The sequence below is a fragment of the Microcebus murinus genome, chromosome 2, assembly GCF_040939455.1.
Source record: "Microcebus murinus isolate Inina chromosome 2, M.murinus_Inina_mat1.0, whole genome shotgun sequence".
Classification (NCBI taxonomy): domain Eukaryota; kingdom Metazoa; phylum Chordata; class Mammalia; order Primates; family Cheirogaleidae; genus Microcebus; species Microcebus murinus.
The window spans coordinates 117,226,892-117,251,083 of NC_134105.1; the positions used below are offsets into that span (position 1 = coordinate 117,226,892).

The following is a 24,192-nucleotide window of genomic DNA, read 5'->3' on the forward strand; positions in this document are numbered from 1 at the left end:
CAACGGTCTCACTACAAAGGAAAAAGCCTCAGCAGAAGGAGGCAAGAGCCCTGCCTCACCCAGAGCTCTGTTTGTAATCCTCATCAAATTCCTAGTCAAATACCAGGCCCTTCCATGGGGACCACACACCTGGAACATCGCAGGTTTAGAAAGCTTTTAAAATCTCAGTCAGAACTCACTCTTTTCCCAGAACTTTGCCTTCCTCGATTTCTTTTTATCCTTCTGGAATTTACCAAAGTGCTCAGACATTAAAAAATAAAAAGTCACTGAATAAATATTGAGTAATATGAACCAAATTTTGTTTTCTTAGACATGTGGTAACCAAATTAGTTAACCCGAAGCAAATGCTGGGAAATAATTGAATTTTCATAGCTTGTCTTTAGCCCTTGGCCTTCTTTTTTTCTTCCCCTGTGTCTTTTTTCCTTAAACTAATTTCTAGTGTGATTACTTATTAAAGGTACCGATTGCTTACCTGTGCAAGTGCTAGAATCCACTTGCTTTGTTTCTTTTAAAAATTTGAATTTAGGAAGGAAGACCGGCTTGTTATAAAGCCAGGAATTGACTAACAGCAGAAAAGTGTCCCAAATAGAACTTTGGGGGCAAGCATCTATGCATGATTTCCTTGTGCAATTCTGACTCTACCGTCATCTCGGTTCTTGCTGATTTTTAAAGCGTTTATTCATTTTTCCAGCTTCCTTAGCTCTCAGTTATGCTCTGCATCAAAAGTGGCTAAGCCATGTCAACATATCTGCATGGCTTCCTTACTTTCTGTCCGGTTATTCTGTGATAGAAATCTTACTGAATAGCTAAATACAGTGAGCAGAAGGAAAAAGTAACAGCAGCAAAGGTTTTGACTAGCCCATTTCCAAAGAGAAATTACAGCAGCTGTTGTAGCAGCACCACGTACCAAATGCCTACTATGTGCCAGACAATGTGGCTTTGATGTGCTTATTAAATCCCCAGGTGACCATGGATGTAATTAGTCTTATTCTAATTTTATTGTTTTGAAAACTGAGGCTCAGTGAAGAGAAGCAACATGTCCAAAGCTACACAACTAGTCAGTGGCAGGGTCTGTGGAGAACACAGGTTGTTCTGATTCCTAAGCTGGTTTGCTTTCCACTCTACTTACTTGTGTTCCCTCCCCAATTACAGTTAGTTGGGTCTTCTAAAAAATGATTCTATTTTCCACTTTTTTTTTTTTTTGGCATCCTTCAATGAATTAAATAAAATGAGTAAATTAGTGACTCATCTATAGAGAAAGTGGAGGTAGCTTACATATCTGAAGCCAGAATTTTATGTCTTTATTAACAAGGAGGAACTAACTCTGTTCAATAATAATTCATTTCCTATGATAAGAATTCTAATTTATAATTATTTCATGGCTGATCATTAATTTGTATTTACCAAGCATTGATAAGAGCTATAGTTGAATACAAACACACACACTGTGCTCTAAAGTTATAGTCTAAAAGAGACTCATAGTCACATGGAAATGGGGGAAATCATTGACATAGCTTCAGAAGAAAGTAGAATTCCGGTATGGGACTACAGGTGAAGTCTTGCTTTGTGCTGGATATCCTCGGCAGTTCTGATCAGAAATCCTTCAGGAAAAATGTCTCAAGAGAGTTAAAGCAGATAAAGTGATCTGGATTGTATTAACATTTTTGGCTCTTTGTGTTCACATTTTTGGTAGAAATGTATTTGTCCTACAGAGGTGAAAGGAAATACATAAGATGAAGTGGTCAAAAGCAGTGCCTCATCTTCTTTAGTGTTTTCTGTTTCACAGGAGGGTTGGTTACACTGAGAGAGTTAAACTTTGAGTCGTGTCTACACAGAACCACTGTAGCTTTACACAGAGGCATTGGCTCATCTTTTTGATCAAAACCATTCAAAATAATGTTATCTCGCCGTCTTTAGAGCATTTTACCCTCCAAAGAAGATATATCATTCCCCAAATTACATGTCAGGTGTTTAATGCTGTTTTCTAAGGTGTAAACTGATACCTGACTAAAAAGAAACCAAGTCTACGCCAGGGCCACAGTAAAGGAAAAACTACACATCTGGAAGAGACTACCCTACAGAGTTCTGGGTCTGACAGCTATAAGGTGATAATGCACCTTGAAGTGAACAACGGCTGCACAGTTGGGCTTTGTCTCAGCAGAGACTAGGTCACTCTTGACAGTTGCCGGGGTTCCATGCTGGGAGCCCGTTGGAGGACTACGCTGTGGAGAAGGGGTGGGTGTGCTGTAAACCTGGCTTTGGTCACTGTGGTGCTCTCAGCTTGGTCTGTGTTGCAACAGTCTTCCCAGCGAAGCGACCCATGCACCATCTATCAGGGCACGATTACAAGGATGCTGTCTTAATTTCAGTTACAGCTCAGTGTAACCAAAGGAACTCAAATGAAGGCCACAGCTGTATTTCGCTGCTTTTCATAGGCCTTGCAATAAAAGCTAAACAGTTTTTAGTGGCTTTTGCAATTACACTTCCTTTCAATTTTCCAAAGGTTACAGGGCCTGAACCACACAAATCCCATTAAAGTAAGTAGCTGTTGTGCAATATAAGTTCCTTTGAAAACATTCTTCAATGCCCATAAAATGATCAGTGGGCTGCACTTTAGATCCGCTTGCCTGCCATGCTTTCAACCAAAGGGCAGATGACAGGCTTTGATGTGGTAGCCGGGTTCTGCTACTGAAGCTGGCATTTTATCTTCTTGCATCAGATTTTTTCCCAAATGGATATGACCGAGGCATAGGAAACACATTTATCTTCAGATTTTATTCCTAAAATATGTTTTTACTGTACCTTTAAATTACATTTGGCTGACCATTGATTTGGGATCTCCCAGGCTCCTCCCACAGGGTGCAGACCAGAAGAGGGGTTAACAAAGCTTGCAAAGGGGGTGCAAGGGCTAGGTGAGTAGGGATCACCCCACGCTGCCCGGTCTCCATGTGTGAGGATGGCACTTCATGCTTTCTTCTCTACCCTCCGTCTAGTGCAACTTTGGCAGCCATGTAAGGAGTTCACAGTGAATTTCATGCTAGAGCCAAGGGCATGGCTATTGTTCTCTGTAACTCATATTTGCATGCACAGTGGGTATCCTACCTTGGGCTTATGGCTTTCTTTCCTTGAGAAGTGCTTCCTAGGTATTCAAAGATGCTGACCCACTGGAAATACCATTCTCTTTAGAATATCTTGCTTATGTGTGTTCCTGTTAGTTTAAATCATTCCTTCATCCTGGAGCTGCATTTCTAGCAAGGGATAAAAATGAATGACCAATTCCTGCATTTACAAAGGAATCAGACCACAAAACTTTTCCCTTCTCTAAATCTGATGACTAACCTATCTTAAAGAGAAGCATGGTAAAAATATCCGAAGACAAAAGATAGTACTAACCTTATTATTTGCTATGCAATGCTAAAAACAATAATTGGAATTTAGAAATTACTCAGCCCTTTATAACTTTGGATGAATCAGTAAGGTTCTAATATTCTGGGACTGCTTTTATACCATATCACCACTCTAACACTTTCAGCTTTTATTGTCATTTATTTCATCCAAAAACCCTATCTTTTTTCTATAGAAATACCTGAATGCATTAAGGTGACAAAATAATTACAGAAAAAGAATTGAACCATAATTTTTAAAAAGCATTTGATAATATACTAAAATATGCATAGGAATTTAGAAAATGGGTTGATCAATATGGATTAGAGCCATCAGCAAAGTTTTATAGAGGAGGTAAGATTTGAAATGTGTCTTAGGAAACAAAGAAATTCTGAAATGTGTCCTAAAATGAAAGAGAAATGCCAATATGGTTGTGGGAGAAGATAGAAGATGAGTGTGTGCTACTATGTTAAAATAGGCTTGAATATATTTAACTGACAAAGCGAGGACTTATGGAAGCCATTGGAAAGGAGAATGTAAGAACACCTGGATCAGAACAGCTATTCTAGATGTGAATGGTTGCATTTTTTAATGGCTATTCTGGTAGGAATGACAACATGTGACACACATCAGCCCTCTTTCTCAGACCCTCTTTATAATAGCGAGTATAAAAAAATATTTCTTTCCCATAAATATTTTCCCTGGGTGGAGGGAAACACTTATGTCTCTGATGCTTTATTGTTTCTCTCTTGCACAGTGTGTATACTGTCATTTGTACTTAAGAGTAGAATGGAACTAGGAGTCCCGGCTTGTAGCTATGGCTAGGAGTCCCAAGCTTCCATTGTGGTTTTGGGCAAGTCACATTGTTCTTCTAGCTCTCATTTAATTCATCGGTAAAGTAACAGGGTTGGATTAGACAATTTCTTGGATTTTTTTAGGTGCCAATATTTTGACTCATGATTCCAAGCAAAGCTATACCTGCTCATAGGGCCATTTTGCTTATTTTTATTAATACTAAAAGAGTGCCAATAACTACAAATATATGAGTTTACTCAATCATCAATACATTTATAAAATCCACAAACACTTTGAATTTGAAATGTTGTGATTTTGATAAAAATACATCCACGTCTCCTGTGGTCATTCTGCAGCTTGATAAATCCTACCCACTTCAGAATTTCAAAGAATGAGAAGCCTATTAATGCCCGATTGGACATCAGGATCCTTGGACAGCATATTTCAAAATCAATCCTCACTGCAGTTGTTTTTACGAGAAAGACGATCCTCTTGCAATGATAAAAAGACACTGCTCTATCTCCCCTATAGTCAACCAGAGCCCAGAATGTGATAAATGTGTTTATCACAGGTCGTTCAGATATGCAGAGGTATTTGTAAACCTCTACAATGTTTATGTTTCCTTTTGTGCTGCTGAAGATACTGTGCTGGGTCCTGCTCCTCTGCGTTCTTGGGGGAAAACAGGGAGCTACAGTTTGAGATTAGTGAGCAAAGACAGACAAGCAGAAGGGCTGCCGCTTGAGCTGCCTCTGTTGCCCGCTCATCGTCTCTTTCCATTATACTTGCACTTTGAAGGACATTTGCCAGATCCAGACTCCCCGGACCCCTGTTATTTGCGTGTCTTTTCTCACCTTCAACATGATCCAGGCTGGTGTTTTCATTTGTTAAAAACAACAGGAACATTCACTGGGAAACTTTTGCTGGAATGGTTTCAGGTCATCATAGCTATTTATTCCTTGTCATAAACTATAATTCTCCATTTCCCTTACTCCCATGTCAGGGGAGTTGGTGGTTTATGGTGGACAGTCAGTGGGATTTGAATGAACAGTGGAAGATTTCAAAGAACTGCTGAGATTATGTAGCAGGTTGTAATACTAAGAGCAAAACATAAAATATTCTTGGTCTTGATCATAGTTTGGCAGTACAAGAAGAAACAGGCTTACAAAACAGCATAAAAGATTTAGAATTTGTGGTTATACCTGAGAAAGAAATTTCTTTGAGGGAAGAAAACAAATCATGGGATTGGCTTAATAAGGGATTTCCTTCATGTGACTAAAAATGATAGCCTAGGGTCTGTCTAATCAGTTTCAGTTTGGGGGAGGTATGGAAGCTAGGATTTTTGTGCAGACTTCTGTTTAATGGGGGCATGGAATCAGGTCATGATGCTGTCACAAACACCCAGATGACCCACAGAGACCTGACGTGCTGTGCTGTAGACAAAAGAATTCGGAAAAAAAGAATCAGAACAATTCTTTCAAATATTCAAATGGAAAAGAGAATCCAAGTGCAAGACAATTACTAAAAGATATTTGATCCTAGGTGTATGAATTCTAATGTTGATACTATTGTAAACTAATTTTGCTACTAGCTAAATACTGGGATTGATTAGAATATTCTAGACCTTGATAGAGCACCTAAATCATGACTAATTTGGTTCCATTTTCAAGATGCAGCTGATCTAACATTCTTACCGAGGATATCACAGAAGTGCCCGGCAAAGCAGGGGTCCTAGTTAAGACACCACCAAAGTGAAAAGCCAAAGCGGTTATCAATTGAGCACAACTATGAAACAGAGAGAATGGTGTCAGCAGCTTCTTGGCTGGAGAAATCTGGTTGAGATCAAATGATTTTTTTTTTCTTTTCTACAGAAACAGTCTTCTAAGGACAAGAGAAGTTTCATGTTTTCCTTGGAAACAAGTTCAAAAAGCACTTTACTATATCTGGTTGCTTTAATTATCAAGAGGAAATGTGCAGTCTCTATTCTAAGCTCCAAGGGTATTCCTGGAGGCAGCATTGATGAAGGAGTCTCTAAGCAAAAAGACGTAGAAATCTCAGTTATCAGGAACTGAGAGATCTGGGTGGGAGCTCCTAGATTTAAGCTACTCTTTGAATCTACATACAATCTAGACCATGATTTCAATTCATAATAAGAATAATGCTATAGCTAAGGTAGCTGTCATTATTCTTAGGACATCATGATTCGTACTCGTAGTTGAGTGTGTTGTGTGTTTATAATTAGGGAGGACCAAGAGACTTTACACATTATAAAAAACAACTGAGAGCTCCTTTCTGTTAAATGTGGATCAAATGGCCAAGCTCTCCTTTCTCCCCATCCTCAGTCCAATTCATTATAATTTTTGGGGGGTTGAGCCTCTCTGGGGAGAAGCTATAGGAAATGTAAGTTCATCGGGCCTTGGAAATCTGCAAGTCTGAGAGGTGCACTGGCTCTGCGGTAGCTCTGGCAGCGGGTGATGGCTGATAGAGGTGTTAGCGCAGCTGGTATTCCAAAAATATTCCACTGGGATTCATACATCCGTCACTCCTGACTGGGCTGCATAGGGGATGGAGGACAAGAGTGTGGGACTCTCTGACTCCTCTGGGTGGCCTGGCTGATTAGCTTGCCAAGGATGCAAACTCGGAGAAAACTAAGGGGGATCTTGACAGGTAAAACCTTAGGGCTGTGATTCTCCAAAGGTCTCTAAAATCTTAGAGCCCTAGAACTCAGTTTGAGTGAAAATCTTTCGGGGATTTTTCGGTACTCTTCTCATTCTTGGGTTCTCAAGGAGTGAGTCCCTGGCTAATGTTAGCTTTGGTTGGTAGTGCTGTAGCTCTAGCTGTGATCTAGGCAGAGGTCCCTGAAGCTGCCTTAGCAACAGAATGGAGGCTTGAGTGAACACTGTTGGGAATTACTTGCTGCTTCAAGCAGAATGCATGGTAAAGCATAAATCCATTTAATTTGGTTTGAACATGGTTTCTTCTCAATAACTCTACAGTCATGTGTCTGTGCTGGGGAGAAGGAACCAGGAGATAAGTTGGTGTACTTGATTATGAAACTGTAAGAATGAACATAATATCGTCTAAGACCAAATAAGGTACAAAAAGATCTACTCTTCTTCCCCCACCTCTAGAGAAGTCCATAGAACAAGGGCAGGATTGAGATTTCCCTTTAGCCTTCTTTGACAAAACAGGCATCAAAGAGCATGCAAGTAATGTCTCTCTGACAGTTCAGGTCTGGTCCCAGATTTAGAAGCAACAACCAAGCCTCAGAATTGCCAGGGATTCTTGACATACGAACTTGCGAGCACCAATGCCCTCATTTGCACATGCAAAGTGGCGTTTGGCTGTAGTACTTTGATAAGAATGTGAGCAAATGAAGCAAGATCTCACTATAGATATAGAATAAAAACGGTGCTACTTAGGACTCCTGAAGTGACTTTGGCTCCTTCTCATCAATTTCTCCTGTACTAGATGATCAGCTGAACTCAGAGGAAAAGAAGAAGAGAAAGCAGCGGAGGAACAGGACGACCTTCAACAGCAGCCAGCTGCAGGCTTTGGAGCGCGTCTTTGAGAGGACACACTACCCCGATGCTTTCGTGCGAGAAGACCTCGCCCGCCGGGTGAACCTCACCGAGGCCAGAGTGCAGGTAACAAGCTGCGGGAGGCCGGCACCGTTTAAAAGCACAAGTTTTAGGTTTCAGACTGGAACTGATACTAAAAAGGGTTACAAATGGTCAGCACAAGGACAGAATCCAGTTTCTAGCTGTGTTTCCTTGGGCAGCATAGTATTTTTAAAAATCAGATTGAATGCCTTGAAGTAGGGCAGAGTATTCCTCGCTGCGGGTCCCGCTCCTCCCCAGGGTTTCTGACCCTTCCCGACCCATGTTACATGCATCGTCCTTCTAAGCCTCTGACTCTGCTCCCCCAGCCTTCCATTTGAGCTCGAGGGTGGCAGAAGGGATGAACTCTCTGTCCCCCACGTCGGCTTTCCGCCCCAGCCTTTGAGAACGTGCAAACCTTCGAGAAACTTGGCATAGGTACACATAACCATGGACACTAGTGGAGTGGGAAGTGAATACTTAGGAACTGAGTTAAGAGCACATTTAAATGGGTGATTTCATTTGCCACCCACAGTGTCTCTGTGAGGGGAACAAGGGGAAGGGCATGTAAGACAGGGTAAAGAGACAATAGCAATTCTTTCTAAGATTAATGCCGTAGCACATCAACTACGAGCCAGACTCTAGAAAACAATAGACCTGAGATTAACAGCAATAATAATAATGATAACAATATAATAACTGTTGCTGCTTGAGCCTTATATGCTAAGTAATGCTCTTAACATAACCTATTTTATCTGCCTACCAATACAATGATGTAGATAGTATATTCTTCATCTTGCAGATGACGTAACTGAGGTGCACAGAGGTTAAAGTCTTCGGTACAATGTCACATAGCTAGGAAGTGGCTGAAATAGGATTGAATGCAGACACATAGATCCAGAGTTCATGCTTTTAATCACTATGAAAGACTTTGAATAAGTGAGAGTCTACTGGCTGAATGCTTTTTCAAGTAGTGCTTTGCTATCTCTGGTGAGAGATCTTACTGTCTTCCATATTGCCAGTGGCAAGCTGCTGTTTGGTGGTGGTGGTGGGGGGTCAAGTTTGTCTTGTCTTCCTGAAGAAATTGTTGTTTGCATATGTGGGTTCAGCCTGAGTGCTGAGGATTTCTTTCTGCCAGTGATAGTCTTCCTGACTGAAGGGGACTTGAGCTAGACCCCAGGGCCCTTGCCTAGGGTAGGGAGCGTGTCTGTTCTGCAAGGCACGGTGCACTGGGAGAGGCACTAGTTGAGTTGATGCGGAGGTCCAGGAGGTCCCTTCAGCCTGAAGAGAAAGTGGGAAAGAGTTTTCCCCATTGTGAAACAGGGACTTCACCTAAAAGTACTCCCCAAGAGACAAAGAAAAATGTGAGTGACAAAAGCAGGAAGTGGTATGGGCCTGTGGGGACCCCGAGGACGGGTGAGGGGGAAATGTGAGTGATAGCGCCCTGGTGACTGGTTGGCAGTCCCTCAGGGCTGGGGTGAGAGTGATCCATGGGGACAGATCTCAGCCCTGCTCTCTCCATCCCGCCATCTGGTGCAGAACTACGAAGTGTGCCTCTCCACACCCTCCTCCCCCATGCTGCTTACCGCAGCTCTCGAACCATGCTCTGAATCCCTTCTTCTCTCCTAAAACCCCCCATATCTTTTATGCCCCAACTTCAGCCTGCAGTGGCATCATGAGCAATTTTAGACCAGTAACCCACAGTTCCCTAAACTGTGAAGATTGTTATGGTGATCTGAATTTTAAAGAAATAAATCTAGAAAGGGCAATGGTGGAAATTTAAAAAAAAAATGCAAAAGAACAATTTTGGGGTTGGGGACTATCTTGCCCCTTTTACAACAGGAAAATTTCTTATATGTTGAAACTATTTCTTTCTTCCCCCTTTCCCACCTTACTATGTTCTAATGACTTTCAGAGCTATGAGTAGGACAGAATTCTAAGCGAGTAGGACAGAATTCTCCCTCCATGACTTGTTTCTTTTTCCATGTAGCCCTTCCCTTTCCCAGTGTAAACCAGTCCCTCTGACTCTGGGCTTCTTTATGTATGTGGTATTTATCATAACATGACATGTATTGTATTGAGTTGCACGTGGGCCAACTCCTCCCACTAGACTGAGAAGTCCTCTTGGATGGAGGCCATGTTTGATTCATCTTCACAAAAGTCGCTTTTCCTTTCTTCTTTTTCTCCTTTTTTTCCTCAAACATTTATCAAGCACCTCATGTAGCCTTGGATCTTTTCTTGGTTTGCTGGAGATGAATAAGACAATAACTCTCTCCATAAAAATGTTTCAAACACACTGGGGCAGAGAAGACGGATGTGTAAACCGTACACATGATAGTGTAAGATGATTTCTAAATTAAAAAGAATTAGTGATAGACCAGAGGAAGGAATGATCCAATCTGTCTGGGGGAAAAGGAAGAGAATACATATTTACTAAGCACCCATCTGGGTCAATGCTCATAACTATCTTGTAAGTAGGTATTTTTATCTTCAATTGATTAGAAGACAAAGGAACAGAGAAATTAAATAATTATCCAAGGATAAACCTTTAAAGTAGTGTTTTTATTCAACTTTTAGGTTATGTTCAATTTCAAAGTCGAATCTTGAAAAAAATATATGAGCTTTGACACCAGGACAAAGAGTGGATGAATAACATAGGTGAGGTGGAGAAAGCTAGTGTGAACATATGTAGGTAGAAAATAGCCTGACACATTTGGGAGTCTTCTGGTAGCCTTGAGACCGGGGAGGAGTTGGAATGGTAGAAGGCCAGCACATGAGATCAGAGTGATGTGGCATGTGCCAGGATTCATGGACAAAGAGCTAATTCCTGAACCGCCTTTGTTCTATGATAAGAAGTTTCTATGTTGTTTTGTGAGTTATGGAGATCCAGTGCGTAATATAAAGCAGGGCATGGATATAATTATTAATATTTTAATATTTAAGTTGATAACTCTAATAGCAATGTGAAGGGCACCTTAGATACAGAACAGACGAGAGTCTGGGAAGCCAGGGAAGAGATGTCCAGATTCCACCTCGGCTGATTTCCACCCAGGCCCTTCAGTCCGCACGACTCTATGGGGTACTGGTCTCAGGGTGTTTTATGTGAATGTTGCCCCCACAAGTTGTGCAGCTGCTCACTCCATACCACAGAATTTCCTCCTCCCGTACCTTGTTATACAGTTCTATAATTGCACCTGATATACTGGCTTTGCAGTTTTTCAAATTGACATCTTCCTTTAATATATGGGGAGCTGCTTAAAAATAGAGAATAAATCTTTCTCATCTTTCTCTTCTCAGCATTTCATGTAGGGCCTGGCCTTTATAAAGCAGCCACTTTATAAAGATTTCTTGAATGAGTAAATGAATGAATAAAATTCCACCACAGTCTGGAAGAGTTGTGTGATCATGAGTTGGATGTTCTTGAGTTCAGAAACTCAGCCATTTATTATTTGTGTGGACTTTAAGAGATTATAGTCATGCATCACTTAACAATGGGGACCCGTTCTGAGAAATGCATTAGGCAATTTCATTGTGTGAACCTCTCAGAGTGCACTTACACAAACATAGATGGTGCAGCCTCCTACACACACAGGTATGGTATGGCCTATTGCTCCCAGGCTACACCTGTGCAGCATGTTACTATACTGAATACTGTAGGCAATAGTAATACTGTGGATTACAGTAATACTGTAGATATTTGTGTATCTAAACATATCTAAATGTAGAAAAGGTACAGTAAAAATACGATATTATAATCTTATGGGACCACCATTGTATATGAGGTCCGTTGTTGACTGAAACACTGTTATGCAGTGCATGGGTATATTTAATCACATTGAACCTGTTTCTTCAACTCTAAAAGAGAAGTAATAAAACCTAACATGTGGAATTGTCATGATGACTGGGGGTGATATATGTAATGTGCCTATATAAGTTCCTAGCTCTAGTTGCACTTAATAAATGATACATTTACAATTAGCTGTTGCAGATGCTATCGGCACCGCCCATATCCCTTGAACCCTACAATTAGATGCAGTTCAGTCAACTTCCAACCTTTAGGATGTATCTTTTTGTGCCAGAAGTTTCTAGAACTTCAAGAAACTGCCCTGTCTTTGTTCAGCATTCAAGAATCTCTATAACTACTGACAGGAGCCAGTGTATGAATACACAGCCCCTTCGCCCCTCAGAAGAGATAACTCTGAAGTGTGCACCCTACGCTGGTCTTAGTCTTTAGCATTTCTGATTTAGTAGCACACTCTTTAGTGGCTGCTTTTTCCTCTCTGTTACTTCCTTGCACCTTCCAAGTAAATAATTTTCTTCTTAAATACTTGTTGGAGCATGTACTTCTGTGGAGATGGGGAATTTTCTTTAAATATCTAATGAGCATTACAAAAGCAGATAAAGTTTTCACATTTGGAAGAATTTTTTTAAAAAAAACTTACAGAAAAGTCATTGCATCTGTGGCAGAATCCTAATGAAATTTTTCTACCTTTTCTTGATTACAATTATAACAGGGATTATAGCCCATGTTTTGCTGTCCCATGGACTCATCACAGATTCCATCTCTGGGGGCTTGATTACTGGAGTACTTCACAGTCCTGTCATACTAATATTCTTAACCCTTAAGACATGGCCCCCCAGGGAGGATTATGGCATATTTCTATTGACCTAGCAAGAATTCCATACCTTCCCGTATCTCCTAGGGAAGGCATTATGTATTAATAGTAAAACCAACCAGAATTGTATTCATGTAACCTGTTCTTTGTTTTTCCTCTCCTTCCTCATGCCCTTCTCCTCTCCTAACATCTTCCAGGTGTGGTTTCAGAACCGAAGAGCCAAGTTCCGCAGGAATGAGAGAGCCATGCTGGCCAATAAAAACGCTTCCCTCCTCAAATCCTACTCAGGAGACGTGACTGCAGTGGAGCAGCCCATCGTACCTCGTCCTGCTCCGAGACCCACCGATTATCTCTCCTGGGGGACAGCCTCTCCGTACAGGTGAATGACTGGCCCACTCTCCCTTGCTCCACTTCCACATGTTTCTCAGCGGTCGGTCACGTTTAAAGCTGCTCGTGGGGCTGGCTGACATTTCTTACTGGGTTAACTTCTTCAGAGACATTGAACTTGCTGACATCCCCAAATTTTCACAGGAGATTACTAGTTGCCCCAGAAGCAGGGTTTGGGGCAGAAGAGAGAGGGGCAGGCCAGCAGCAATCTCCTCTTGGACTCAGGAACTCTTGCAAAGGTTTCAAAGATGGGGAAGCTGTGCCCAGTGTGTCTCTTGCAATCACTCTGGAACAAAACTTTATTCCTTTTCCAAATTTAAGATAGATTTGGTTTTTTGTGTTCAAGTAGAGATTTAACTTGTAAGGCTCCAAGTGTAGAACTGAAGGCAAACTTCACAGTAAAACTGATTTCAATTTTTTTTAAAAAAAAGGAAGGAAGGAAGGAAGGAAGGAAGGAAGGAAGGAAGGAAGGAAGGAAGGAAGGAAGGAAGGAAGGAAGGAAGGAAGGGAGGGAGGGAGGGAAGGAGAGAGGGAGGGAGGGAGGAAGGAAGGGAAGGAAAGAAAAAAGGAAGGTAGGATAGAGAGAAAGACAAGGGAGAGAGAAGGAAAGAAAACCCAAGTTCATTCTGATCACTTTCATGGCCTCAGTTCTTTGTTAGTAGGTGGTGATATCTTATGATCCCAAATGCCTTCCTTTTCAATTGCTAATTATCTACTTGTCTGAAGGTTTCTTTGGGGGTTAGTGTGTGTGTGTGTATGTGTGTGTGTGTGCGCGTGCGCGTGCGTTTCTTTTAAATAAAAGAATATATAATTTACACTAAACTTTTATATTAAAAAAGGTGAAAATTTTTGAAGAAACAAATAACAGAGTAGTATTTTAATCTCATAGAGAGGCTTTAACCCCCATTTATTATACTGTTCAGAAAATACAGGTTATATGCCAGAGGGAAGCTGAGTCACAAGTGCCTAACACATTGGATTAGTGTAAGTGCCTTTTCTTGAACCTAAACCTAAGTATTCTGAGAAACCAGGTCAAAGCTACATGTTCTCTCTGGCTGATTTCAGTGGAGGAAGAAGTATTCACAAATTCATGTATTACACTTTTGTTTACCTTTTTGACAATAAGGTTAGTTATTTGTTTACGGAGAGGTTTTAAATGAATTATAGGAGATTATATTCTAGCTGAAGTTGAACTCCTGACATGAAATGCACATTTGTGAAATGCAAATGTTTTTCCAAGGTTGATCGCTCTAATCAAAGCAAAAAGCCTCACCTAAATGTTCTTTCTGTTCCAAATCAGTTCCTTGAGAGAAACACCAGTAAGTGTGTTTAGAAATTTCTTTTATATTTGCTGTTGTGAAATTAACCTGAATTACTTTAGTCTTAGTATTTAGAGACCTCATGTCTAGAAAAGTCCTATTCTGGGCTCTGTTGCATTCAGACATGGTATGCCTTGCTGATTTTGAAAGATTAGTTATATCTGTGTGTCCTATTTAAACTGTAGACTTCTCTCCCATAAGGTTTACTAAAAATACATATTGAAGACCAGTATGACATCACATATTCTTTAATATTTTAAATAAATGGAAGGCTGCTTTGTTTTTCTCATAAATATTGGTAGTCCATAGACCCTCAAAATGTCTTGGGAAGTAGGCATGGTTCAAAGCCTGATGTTCAAGACCTCTGGTTTGAATTTGGTCGCAACTAGGAAGTATTGCTCCTTTTGGTGCCTGGATCCTCCTCAGGAACTTTTCACACCAGCTATAAACCATCCAGATGGGTGCCACATGGTCTTAAACACATTAACTGCCACGTGAGTTGTATTTAACTCACACTAGTTTAACTCACAAGGCCTGGGGCCCTGTGAAGCAAATATAACTCGCACATCTCTTTACCTTGTTGATGTTCTTATTGTTACAATTAATATTGACAATTTAATTCTAAAAATGTGGATTGTGTGTGTTGCATATAACTCACACACAGAAAACAATAAAAATAATAAATTTTTCATTAAATTATAAAGAATTATTTTGTTTTCAAAGTTTTTATTCATTTTCTTAATAAAATACCATGGCTCCAAGGAAAATTTTTTTTTCTAGTGTGGCAGTCAATGTGTTAACAGTGAGAGGCTCACAGTATACTGCATGAAAGGGGATGAAACCCTCCCTGAATTAATATAGGGTTATATTACCTGAACCTTAGCAGAAGTTCAAGCCTCAGTGTCTTCGTCATGTACATTTTGTGAATGGGCATCTAACTGAAATTATGAACATGGCAATTTAAGTGTGTTTTTTTGGAAATATTTTAATTAATAAGATTATGTAGAAATACTAGATACATTTTCAAGAACACGCATAATTCTACCATCTTGACATAACTAGTTGGTTCACTTTTGTGATTTAGAGTTCAATATTTGATATAGGTGTAGCCTTAGTGTACATATTATTTTGTATTCTGCTCTTTTCACTTAAAATCATATAACCTAGTACTTTTTACTCATTTCATGGTATGCTTTTTATATAATTTCTCTCTTAGATACAGACTTTGTAAAAAATTAATTGAAACAATACCATAGAATCTAATTGTTCATATTTTGTTTGAAGAATAAATTTATCTCCAGATATAAGTAGAAAAGTGATGGTTTAAAGCAGTAATTTAATCAATAACAATGTTTTTTGACTGGAGTGTTTATATTTTGGTTAATTTCTAAAAGTGGAAAAAGCTGTTTTGTTACTTGGAGACTTTTCTGCTATGTTTAGAACAAATCATGTTATGATTTCACACTTTGAAGCTTGGTAGGAAATATAATTATTGTAAAGGAAATATCAAAGAAAAACAAGTGACAAAAAGCAAGGAAATGATAGATATTTTGTATTATGGAAAATTTACTCTCTGTTTCTATTGGTAATATTATGTCAAGTTAGTTATCTCACGTGTGACATTCATTAAAAGGCATTTCTCTTGGTTAATTCCCGGAACACTGCTGTGTGATAGCTCTGTCCTTGCTCTGGTTCCAAAGAAGAAACTGAACATTTGCCCAAGTTTCATTCTTCAGCAAGCAGAATTAGAACTAGTGCTTGTGATCTCTGTTTTTATCCAACATATTAGGCCACATGACTACATTTTCATTCAAATTTAACCTTGCATTGTCTCGAAAGTAGTAAAAAGTATAAGATTGGAAAACTAAACAGCCCTTTCTGAGTCTCAGATCAGTGACACATGCCTGCAGCTGAGGTCCAGATTCTGGGGTCTGTGGGCATCCCACTGGGCTGACGGACATGGCTTGGTCATACAACCCAGGGACAGTGAGCGGATTTTCCAGAGAGGCTAGTTTGCTGATTTCCACAGTTCTCCCCTGGAAGAAGAAAGGAAGAAACCAAGGTGCAAAAGCAGTTATTTGCATATGGTCAGAATTACGAGTTGGAAAATAGCCAACACATTACTTTTCTGGATGTCTTTTACGCCCAGAATGGTGGCTGTATAATTTATTGTTCAAACTGGGACTTTCTTGAGAGTGAAAGGGGAGTGCTATTAATCATTATAGCAGCACAACAGATAAAAACCAAGATTGTCCCTGGCAAACTGGGACATAGAGTTGACTCTAATTATAGCACGTTTATACCCTCATTCATTCCCTTGAACGCCTTAGTGGTTATGATGCCAGGAAGGCAACCGAGTCACTAGAGGGACAAAGCACTTCTGGACATGGACCCTGCCACCCTGGCAGGTACCTTCTTTATGCACCTGCAGCCAATTGAAGGAAGCTTGGTTTTGGGCACACACACCCCCATTGCTTAACTCAGAACTATTTTTCTTAGGCAAATCTTGGGAATGAAAGCACACAAAGCATCAGAATTATTCAGGCTCACTACTCTTGTAGTGCTTTGCCTCTTGGGTAGCAGAGATCAACCAAGTCCTGGACTTTTGATCTGAAATGAAGTAGCCAAGAAACCTTTCTCCGGCAACACCCTTTCCTATGGGAGGTAGATAGTGAGTGGCCAGGCTCTGCAGTCCTGGCCTGGAGGGCCGCTTCCAGAGGGAGGGCTGGGCTTAAGAGAAAGCTAGTGAAAGAGAGGCCACAGTTTCCCTCCCCCACCCTCCTCCTCCTCCTGCTCCTCCTCCTCCTCCCCGCATTTTATCGTGGTCATGGTGCTGCCTGACATCTGCTGAACGCATTTGGCTCATTTCTCCCTTTCACACTTTCAAAAATAGATCCTCGTCCCTCCCAAGATGTTGTTTACACGAGGGGCTTCATAACGGATTCTAACGGAAGACACTGAAAAGGTAACTTGTCAGAGGGGGAAGAGGGTGGTGCTCTGGGGGTAGGGTGTAAGTGGGAATTAAGTGTGTTGAAGCAAGTGGGGGTTGCAGTCCTAGAAACGTAAGCAGTAAGGTCCTTGAGTGGGGAATACTGTTGGAAAGAAGAGCTGCAAGAAAATGAATCCCTAAATCGAAGGCTAGTGTATACTAGTCCAGAGCAGGGCTTTTCAAGGGTTGCTGTGCACAGGGATCACCTGCGATTGGTTACCATGCAGACCCTGATTCACTGAGTCTAGGCTGGGCCTGGGACTCTGCATCTCTAACTTGCTCACAGGTGACGCTCAGGCTGTTGATACCCAGTACACACTGTTGAGTAGTGAGGCTTTCGGTGACGGCAGGGTATGGGGCAGGGGTCACTAGAACTATGCTCTTGTCCTGGCTCCTGTTGCCCCTCAGGCCAGTTGGGTCATTGATTTCTCCTGTAGCCTTGTATCTAAAATTAAGCCAGCAATAGTTTCTCTACTGCTTATCCCACAGGGGTGTTTGGAACCCTACAGGTAAGCAATGTGTCACTTCGAAAAAGAAATACAAGAAAATCTTGCTACAATGGAACAATGCAAGAGGCTTTATATATATTAAAACATTTCTAGAAAGAAAAGTTAAAAATAGCAGAAGTATCCCTGAACATGTAGTGCAAACTGAAAGCTTACCAAGAAATGTGGTTCTATGTGTGTCTGCATTAAGAAGTAAATATATGTTAAAAAAAATCAACATCTGAATTTCAAAAAACAGAAGTTAGAAATGGTTATTTACATTGCAAAAGAGCACTTCCAAAAGGATTCATGGGAACTCTCTTTAAAAGTAAATTTCCTTAAAAAAAAGAAAAAAAAGAAAAAAAAAACCACCCTGGTATTAAATTTTCTTGGATGGAGCAAGTATACTCTGTTCTTACACTGACAAAAGAACAGACTGAAGAGATGATCTCCAAGTTCTATGCACCACAGAGTCTTGAAAGCCTTTGAGGAAAAAAAAAATCCTGAGCTGGTGAAACACTAGGATCTCAGGAAGACTCACAGACTTCTAGGGCTGACAGATTGGTCTTTGGGGTGAAATTTTAAATAGCTTATCATTATTTGCCCAAAAGGGCCAAGTAGAAAACAAAGTTAGAATTGAAAAGCGAGTTGGGTATTGGTTTTCTCCCAAGTTATCTTTAATTGTTATATGATATGTAGGACTTACACTATGGGTGATTAGGAAACAGAGGGATAATTGTCATAAATTTCTGGGCCTTAACGAATACTATTTTCTGTACTTCCTCAATGTTTGACAGATATTTTAATACTTCTTCTCTCACAACAACCTCTTTCCGGGTAGGTTGAAATGATCACAATGGTTTATCTCCAGTGAAAACAGGACTCTAACCCTGCTGGTGGTCAGCATTGTATTGTCTATGGCTGAGCTGCATCTGCTAGGAATTTCCAAATAAGGAGATGGAAAAATTTCAAGCTGACTTACATGTGTTAGCTCTGTGTAAGTCCCAGCGCAGACGTGCTGAATTGACAGATGGGATTCAAGCATTTCTTTTCAGTCTCTAATTTCTCAATGCACTTTATTCAGCGATGTTGCTTTCTGGTCGCAGACACAGAGAACTTTATTAAAACCAAATAAAAATGGTGCTTTGGTCAAACCCTATAAACTCAGTTCCAGGACTCAGCTCACGTCTGCACCCTGCTTACAAGAATAAATGGTTTTTACTCAGAAGGCAAGCAAAGGCAGGATCTCTGGTTGTTGTTAAGCAGGCTGTTGGTTATTGTCATGTGCTTAATCTACAACAAGTCATTTAGTTTCAATCTCACCTATTTATCCCAGTAAGATTAATTCTGTATAGGAAGTTTACTGGTCATTTTACATGTTCTGAATTGCCCTATAAACAGGTTGAAAACAGCTAATTACCCTCATTGGTTGTGGGCTTGTGAGAAAACATTTCAGGGTTCTCTTTCTTTTCCTAACACAGAGCTTTAGAAGTTTCCATGACATAGGCAGCAGGTGGTCATGAACAGCCTTTCAGATTGACAGCCACTCAAGGCTCTCTTGCTTCTGTTGTCACTTTGGGAGGCAGATTCTCTCCAACTTACTTCTAAGTTTTTAAAGCATGTCTAAGCTACTCCTAAAGTACCCACTCGTTAATTCTGTACCAAGAACTGTAACAAGACTCACTTGTCACTGGTGTGTCAAAGGACTGCTCACTTTCATCTGTATGGTACTTTTAGCTCAAGTTGAGAGACCAGACCCATGTCAAACCACTGAAGGGAAAACAGACTTGTAATTCTTTAGTATAGGCACAAAATAGCACTGGAATTCTTATTTGTAGGATTCTATATACTAAACATTTGTTAAGAGTCTGTGAATTAAGATGGCTTCTGTTCTCTTATCTTACTTCTAATGACTATGGGATGCTGGAATAAGTTAGATCAATTTTTGAAAGTTTATAACTTCTCTAAACATTTGTCAAGTCAAAGTGTTATCACCTGTCAAGCTCCTAGGGAATTGCAAAGTTCACTCATTAAAATTAAGTGCTTTTTTACACGTACTGTCCCACCAACTTGAGGGATAGCTATGAGACATTGTCGCAGACTTGCTAGTACAATGGCGTTCTTATAACAGCACCGTAATATAATAGGACAGGGGCACTCTTCTCCGCTGTGGAAACAGTCTGCCATTTAATTGAAAAATGTCCCGGTGAATATCCAATCTCCTGTGCAATATACAATCCTAATTCCCATACATTTGTTTTTATGTTGTTATTAAATGGATCAACATTCATCTCATTTGGGATATTACTGTCTGGCCTGCATTACAGAGAGAAACTCAGTACTTCTAGGAGGACTTAGTTATCAGGCTAAGTACCCAGGCTAGAGTATCAGATGATAATGTTGGTAGACTCAGGTGACTACAGCAAAAATGGTTATGCAATAGACAAACCTGCAATCACTACCATAGTAGACATTTCTGGAAAACAGTAACAGCATCTTCAGTAAACTAAAATAATTCCCCCCAAGGTTCCGATTCCCTTTGTCTAGGAAATAGAACACGTCTTTGATTATCAAAGAGGCAGCAAATTTCTATTAAATAGGACTTTGTCCATAGTCTCAAAAGATGAAAAACATATCCCTCAGAAAACTAGTCCAAGTGCTTAAAAGCATAATACTCCATGACAATCTATAATTTGTCATCAGAGAATTTTTCTTTATGCTATCTTATGCAGTTTTATTCTTCTGTTTTCAGAAGCCATTCAGTTTTATTCTCAGTACTTAACAAATAATACAGATGATTTATAATTCCAGCTTCTCTCTGATGTGTTTAAAATGGTGCTAACTGTGTATCATCTTTAAGGCTTAATTCTCTCATAGAAACCTGACTGAGAAAGGTTGACTGGGTAGATTTTAAAATAATCTATGACTTAGGTACATTTCCCAAATCCAATAATCTCTTTTCTTAGCTACTTAGAGCTGATGGATCCTTGGTATGTCCTAGATTAAGTATAGGTTTTATAGGTTTGCATACATTTTTAGTAGGGGTCTGAGTGGAAGCATGTGATTCATATAGGAACTAGATATGATAGGTATATGGGCTTTGAAAATAAATGACATTTCTTTGTACATTCTAAAAAAAACTTGTCCCATTTTAATGGGTTGTTCTGGTCATTTACCTCACTTCTAATTTAAACCTACCTTAACTGGGCACTCTTCTGCCTCTGTCCCTTGGTAGGCAGTGGTAGAAATAATAGTGCATAAGTCTCAACTGTGCATAGTCTATAAGTCTAAACTGAATATTTGTTCATTTTTTAGTGTGAAAAGATATTTTTTGATGGATACAAGAATACAGTCATCAGCCCCTGCTTTTTTCATGTCCTCTTGATTTTGTTCTTTCTATTAAGATAGCAAACTTAATAGTAAGAACTAGTTCCTAAGAATGAAAGGATATGGGTAAGTTTTTTAAAGAAATCATTAAAGCTGGATGATTGAGGTCAGAGGTCAGAGCTCAATGACACTGAGCAGAAGTCATTTTAATCATACTATATCTAGATATTTATCAGTTTTTTGGTCTATTCACTGAACACTTTATTCATTGAATGCTCTATTCATTGAACATTGAATACGTACTAGGCATGCTGCCTGCTATACCTGAGGGTACAGTTGTGAGCAAGGCAGATATGATATATGGTCTATGGCACTTACAGTTGAGGACAGTGATAGAATCTAGGCAAATTATTGGTTAAAACTGAATTAAGTGCTAAAAGCAAAAGTACAGGGGGCTATAAAAGAACCTAACATTGTCTACAGGCTTAAGATCATTTACCCAGAAATGATGAGTAAGAGTGAAACTGGGGAAAATGAAATAGAAGAAAGTTAATCTGTCTTTCTCCTTGTGACACACACACACACACACTCCCACTCACCCATACACATATACCAGTGCTATAAGGATTTTAAATTAAAGATGTGTATTTCTGGAAATATCTAGTGATCTAGGACTAATTATATTTCTTTAACTTAATTTCCTTGAATTGATTGCTAGTAACTGAGCTGAAATAAGTTGCGGTGAGTCTTGACTATGTGTTGTCTCAAATAAGTATCAATGATATATTCTCTATTTGTAGAGTAGCTTTAGTTTTCTCTCTCTTCTGATCTTGTCACTTGATCCCCAGAACCGCCAACTCCTGTGTGGCTGACAAAATTCAATTGGAATGCAGACAACAACCAACAGAGAAAGCACATGTCATTCCATTTATAAGTCTATCCATTCCAGCCCTCAGTTAAAAGGGACTTTGCTAATCTTAGAAACAACTAGAAACATTTTCATTTAATTAAAATGAGTACCCTTCTAACTTCTTAGTATAAAGTAAAGGATAATTTGCATCTGAGTCTATGGAGTCATTTCTTTTTTTCTTTAAAAGAGATCCGTGGGTGCAATTACCAGAAACTCACCAATGACAAATTTCTGCTTGGTGGTGTTTCTAGATCTTAATTACAATCTCTGACAATGAAAAACAACTTCAGTTTTTTCTCAGTAATAAGGACAGTGAGAAACAGTTACCTCTGAGGTCTGGAATGCTGAAACTGGAGGTTTTGATAGTTTATCTAGGAGATTTAAACATTTCCAAAATAACTGACCCAAAAAGCAGTGTGTGCTACTTAAGTACTTTTGAGGAAAGGTTATAAAATCAAAGCTAATAGGGTTAGGAACCTCTTGATTTGACAATGCTTAGTGCTATCAACCAGTAAATCAAAAGAATGGCAGAGAAGTTATCTGGGGTTGTTGAGTTCTTCGAGGCACATTATTTACCATGATGGTTATTGATTATCTAAAATGTGTTAGAATTAAGGTCAGCTACCTAGAGGGAGGAAGCAAAAGCCCCCTTAGTATTTTCAAATGCCTGCTTCTCTTCCTCACCACTCCCACAGGCTGGGGAGGCAGGGAGAAAGAGAGATTAAATACTGTTTTAATTAGTCAGCTGACGAAACACCTGCTATTCAACCTGAGCCACTCTCTTCTCACACCCCAGAAATAAGTCATTACTCGCTGTATCCAGCACAGCGAGTACTTCTCCCTCCCCTTGCCTCACTCCACACCACTTCCCTGCTCTTTTCCAAGTGCCTTAGACTGCTGGAAAGCTGGGGCACTGAGGGACCCTAGAGGTCATCTAGTCCAACCCCCCTGCGCCCGCTTGCCCCCATCCCAAGAGTGCATCCATCTGGGGCATGGACTTACAGCTTTGTGAAACTAATGCCTGTTATTCTCCCCGCTTTCTCCTTTGTCCCTACAGCGCCATGGCTACTTACTCTGCCACATGTGCCAACAATAGCCCTGCACAGGGCATCAGCATGGCCAACAGCATTGCCAACCTGAGACTGAAAGCCAAGGAATATAGTTTACAGAGGAACCAGGTGCCAACGGTCAACTGAGGAAAAAAGTTATTAAACAGGCCTAAGAAGAAATCAAAAAACCATAAGACACCTATCCTGCTCTGTCATTTCTTCATCTGCTGGGGGAAAAAAAAAAAAAAAGTAAAAAGCAAACAAAAACAAAAGCCAGAACTAAAATATTGGGACCATGGCAGAGAAAAGCAGGAGAGGAGCAAAATGAAAATTAGTTAACAGATGTTCCTCCTCCCTCTGGGATACCACCACCACTTGTTTCTGTGTGTGTTTATTTTGTTTTTCTTTCTATTCATGCTTTGCCTAATATACTCCAAGCTTCTTCAGCTAGGTTCAGCCCACCCACCCCATGATTGTATGAGGTTTTTTAAAAAAAACTACAGCAGCCAAAGAAACTATATTTTATATATATGTGCGTGTATCTCCAGAATGATTTCCCCTAGTCTCCTTCTTGACCTGTTTAAACCTCAGTGCCTTACAACTGTCCTTGTCCCAGTTCTCTCTGCAGAAGCTCTAGGAGCTTTTGAAAAGCCAAAGTCTTTCTGAAGAATCCGTGCCGGCCAGACATAATTTCCTTTCTCATTGTCTCCTTTTCTGTTGATCATGGTAAGGTTTTTCCATCAGCTACTGGGAAAAAAAAAAAAAAATTGTGTACAACATGTGGTCACTGGCCTGTCTGATCCAATGTAATTGGCTGTGTCTGGCTAATTCTAAGCTCTAAGCACAAGATCTAAGCTCTAAGCTATAGATTATAATATCACCAGCACAACCACTCCTCACCCCACCCAAACAATCTTAAAGGTTTCTGTTGTCTTTGAGTGATTTGCTGTCACAGGCTATTTGGTAGAAGAAATATTTTTCATTTGAGAGAGGGGAGAGAAATTTCTCTAGAAACACAAAGACTGCGTTGTAAAAGCCATGCCTACATCTCTTTGGTGCCTTAAGGGCAGTCAGATGTACACTTATATATATACCTTATATATTTATATATTTTATATATATATATATAATATTGCAAGCTTGAGTTTGCAATTTCTCAGACACTACAAAAAGCAAATTTCACACCATCACCACTGTTCGTATCTCTACAGTGATAAGACTTATTAATTAGGGATCTTAAAATTCTCATTAAAGCCACAGAGCAATCGATAGGGCAGCTGTTTGACAACAGGTCTCATTTTCACAGTAGGGCTTTAACTGAATTAGAAACTATTT

At 39.9% G+C, this 24,192-nt stretch overlaps 1 protein-coding gene across 4 annotated transcripts in view; it reads left to right on the forward strand.

Moving 5' to 3' along the window:
* The window catches only part of PRRX1 (paired related homeobox 1), a 71,988-nt gene extending 48,875 nt beyond the window's left edge, over positions 1–23,113 (forward strand). For 2 of the 4 annotated variants that reach the window (XM_012765169.3, XM_076000378.1), the window contains exons 2-5: positions 7,648–7,823; positions 12,589–12,770; positions 16,991–17,062; positions 22,866–23,002. In XM_012765169.3, coding sequence (XP_012620623.1) covers positions 7,648–7,823; positions 12,589–12,770; positions 16,991–17,045 — 413 coding nt within the window. In that variant the 3' untranslated portion in view covers positions 17,046–17,062; positions 22,866–23,002. Of the gene's footprint in view, positions 1–7,647; positions 7,824–12,588; positions 12,771–16,990; positions 17,063–22,865 lie in introns of all 4 variants that reach the window. The other 2 variants (XM_012765168.2, XM_076000377.1) reach the window with 1 other exon arrangement.
* The last annotated feature ends 1,079 nt before the right edge of the window (positions 23,114–24,192 follow it).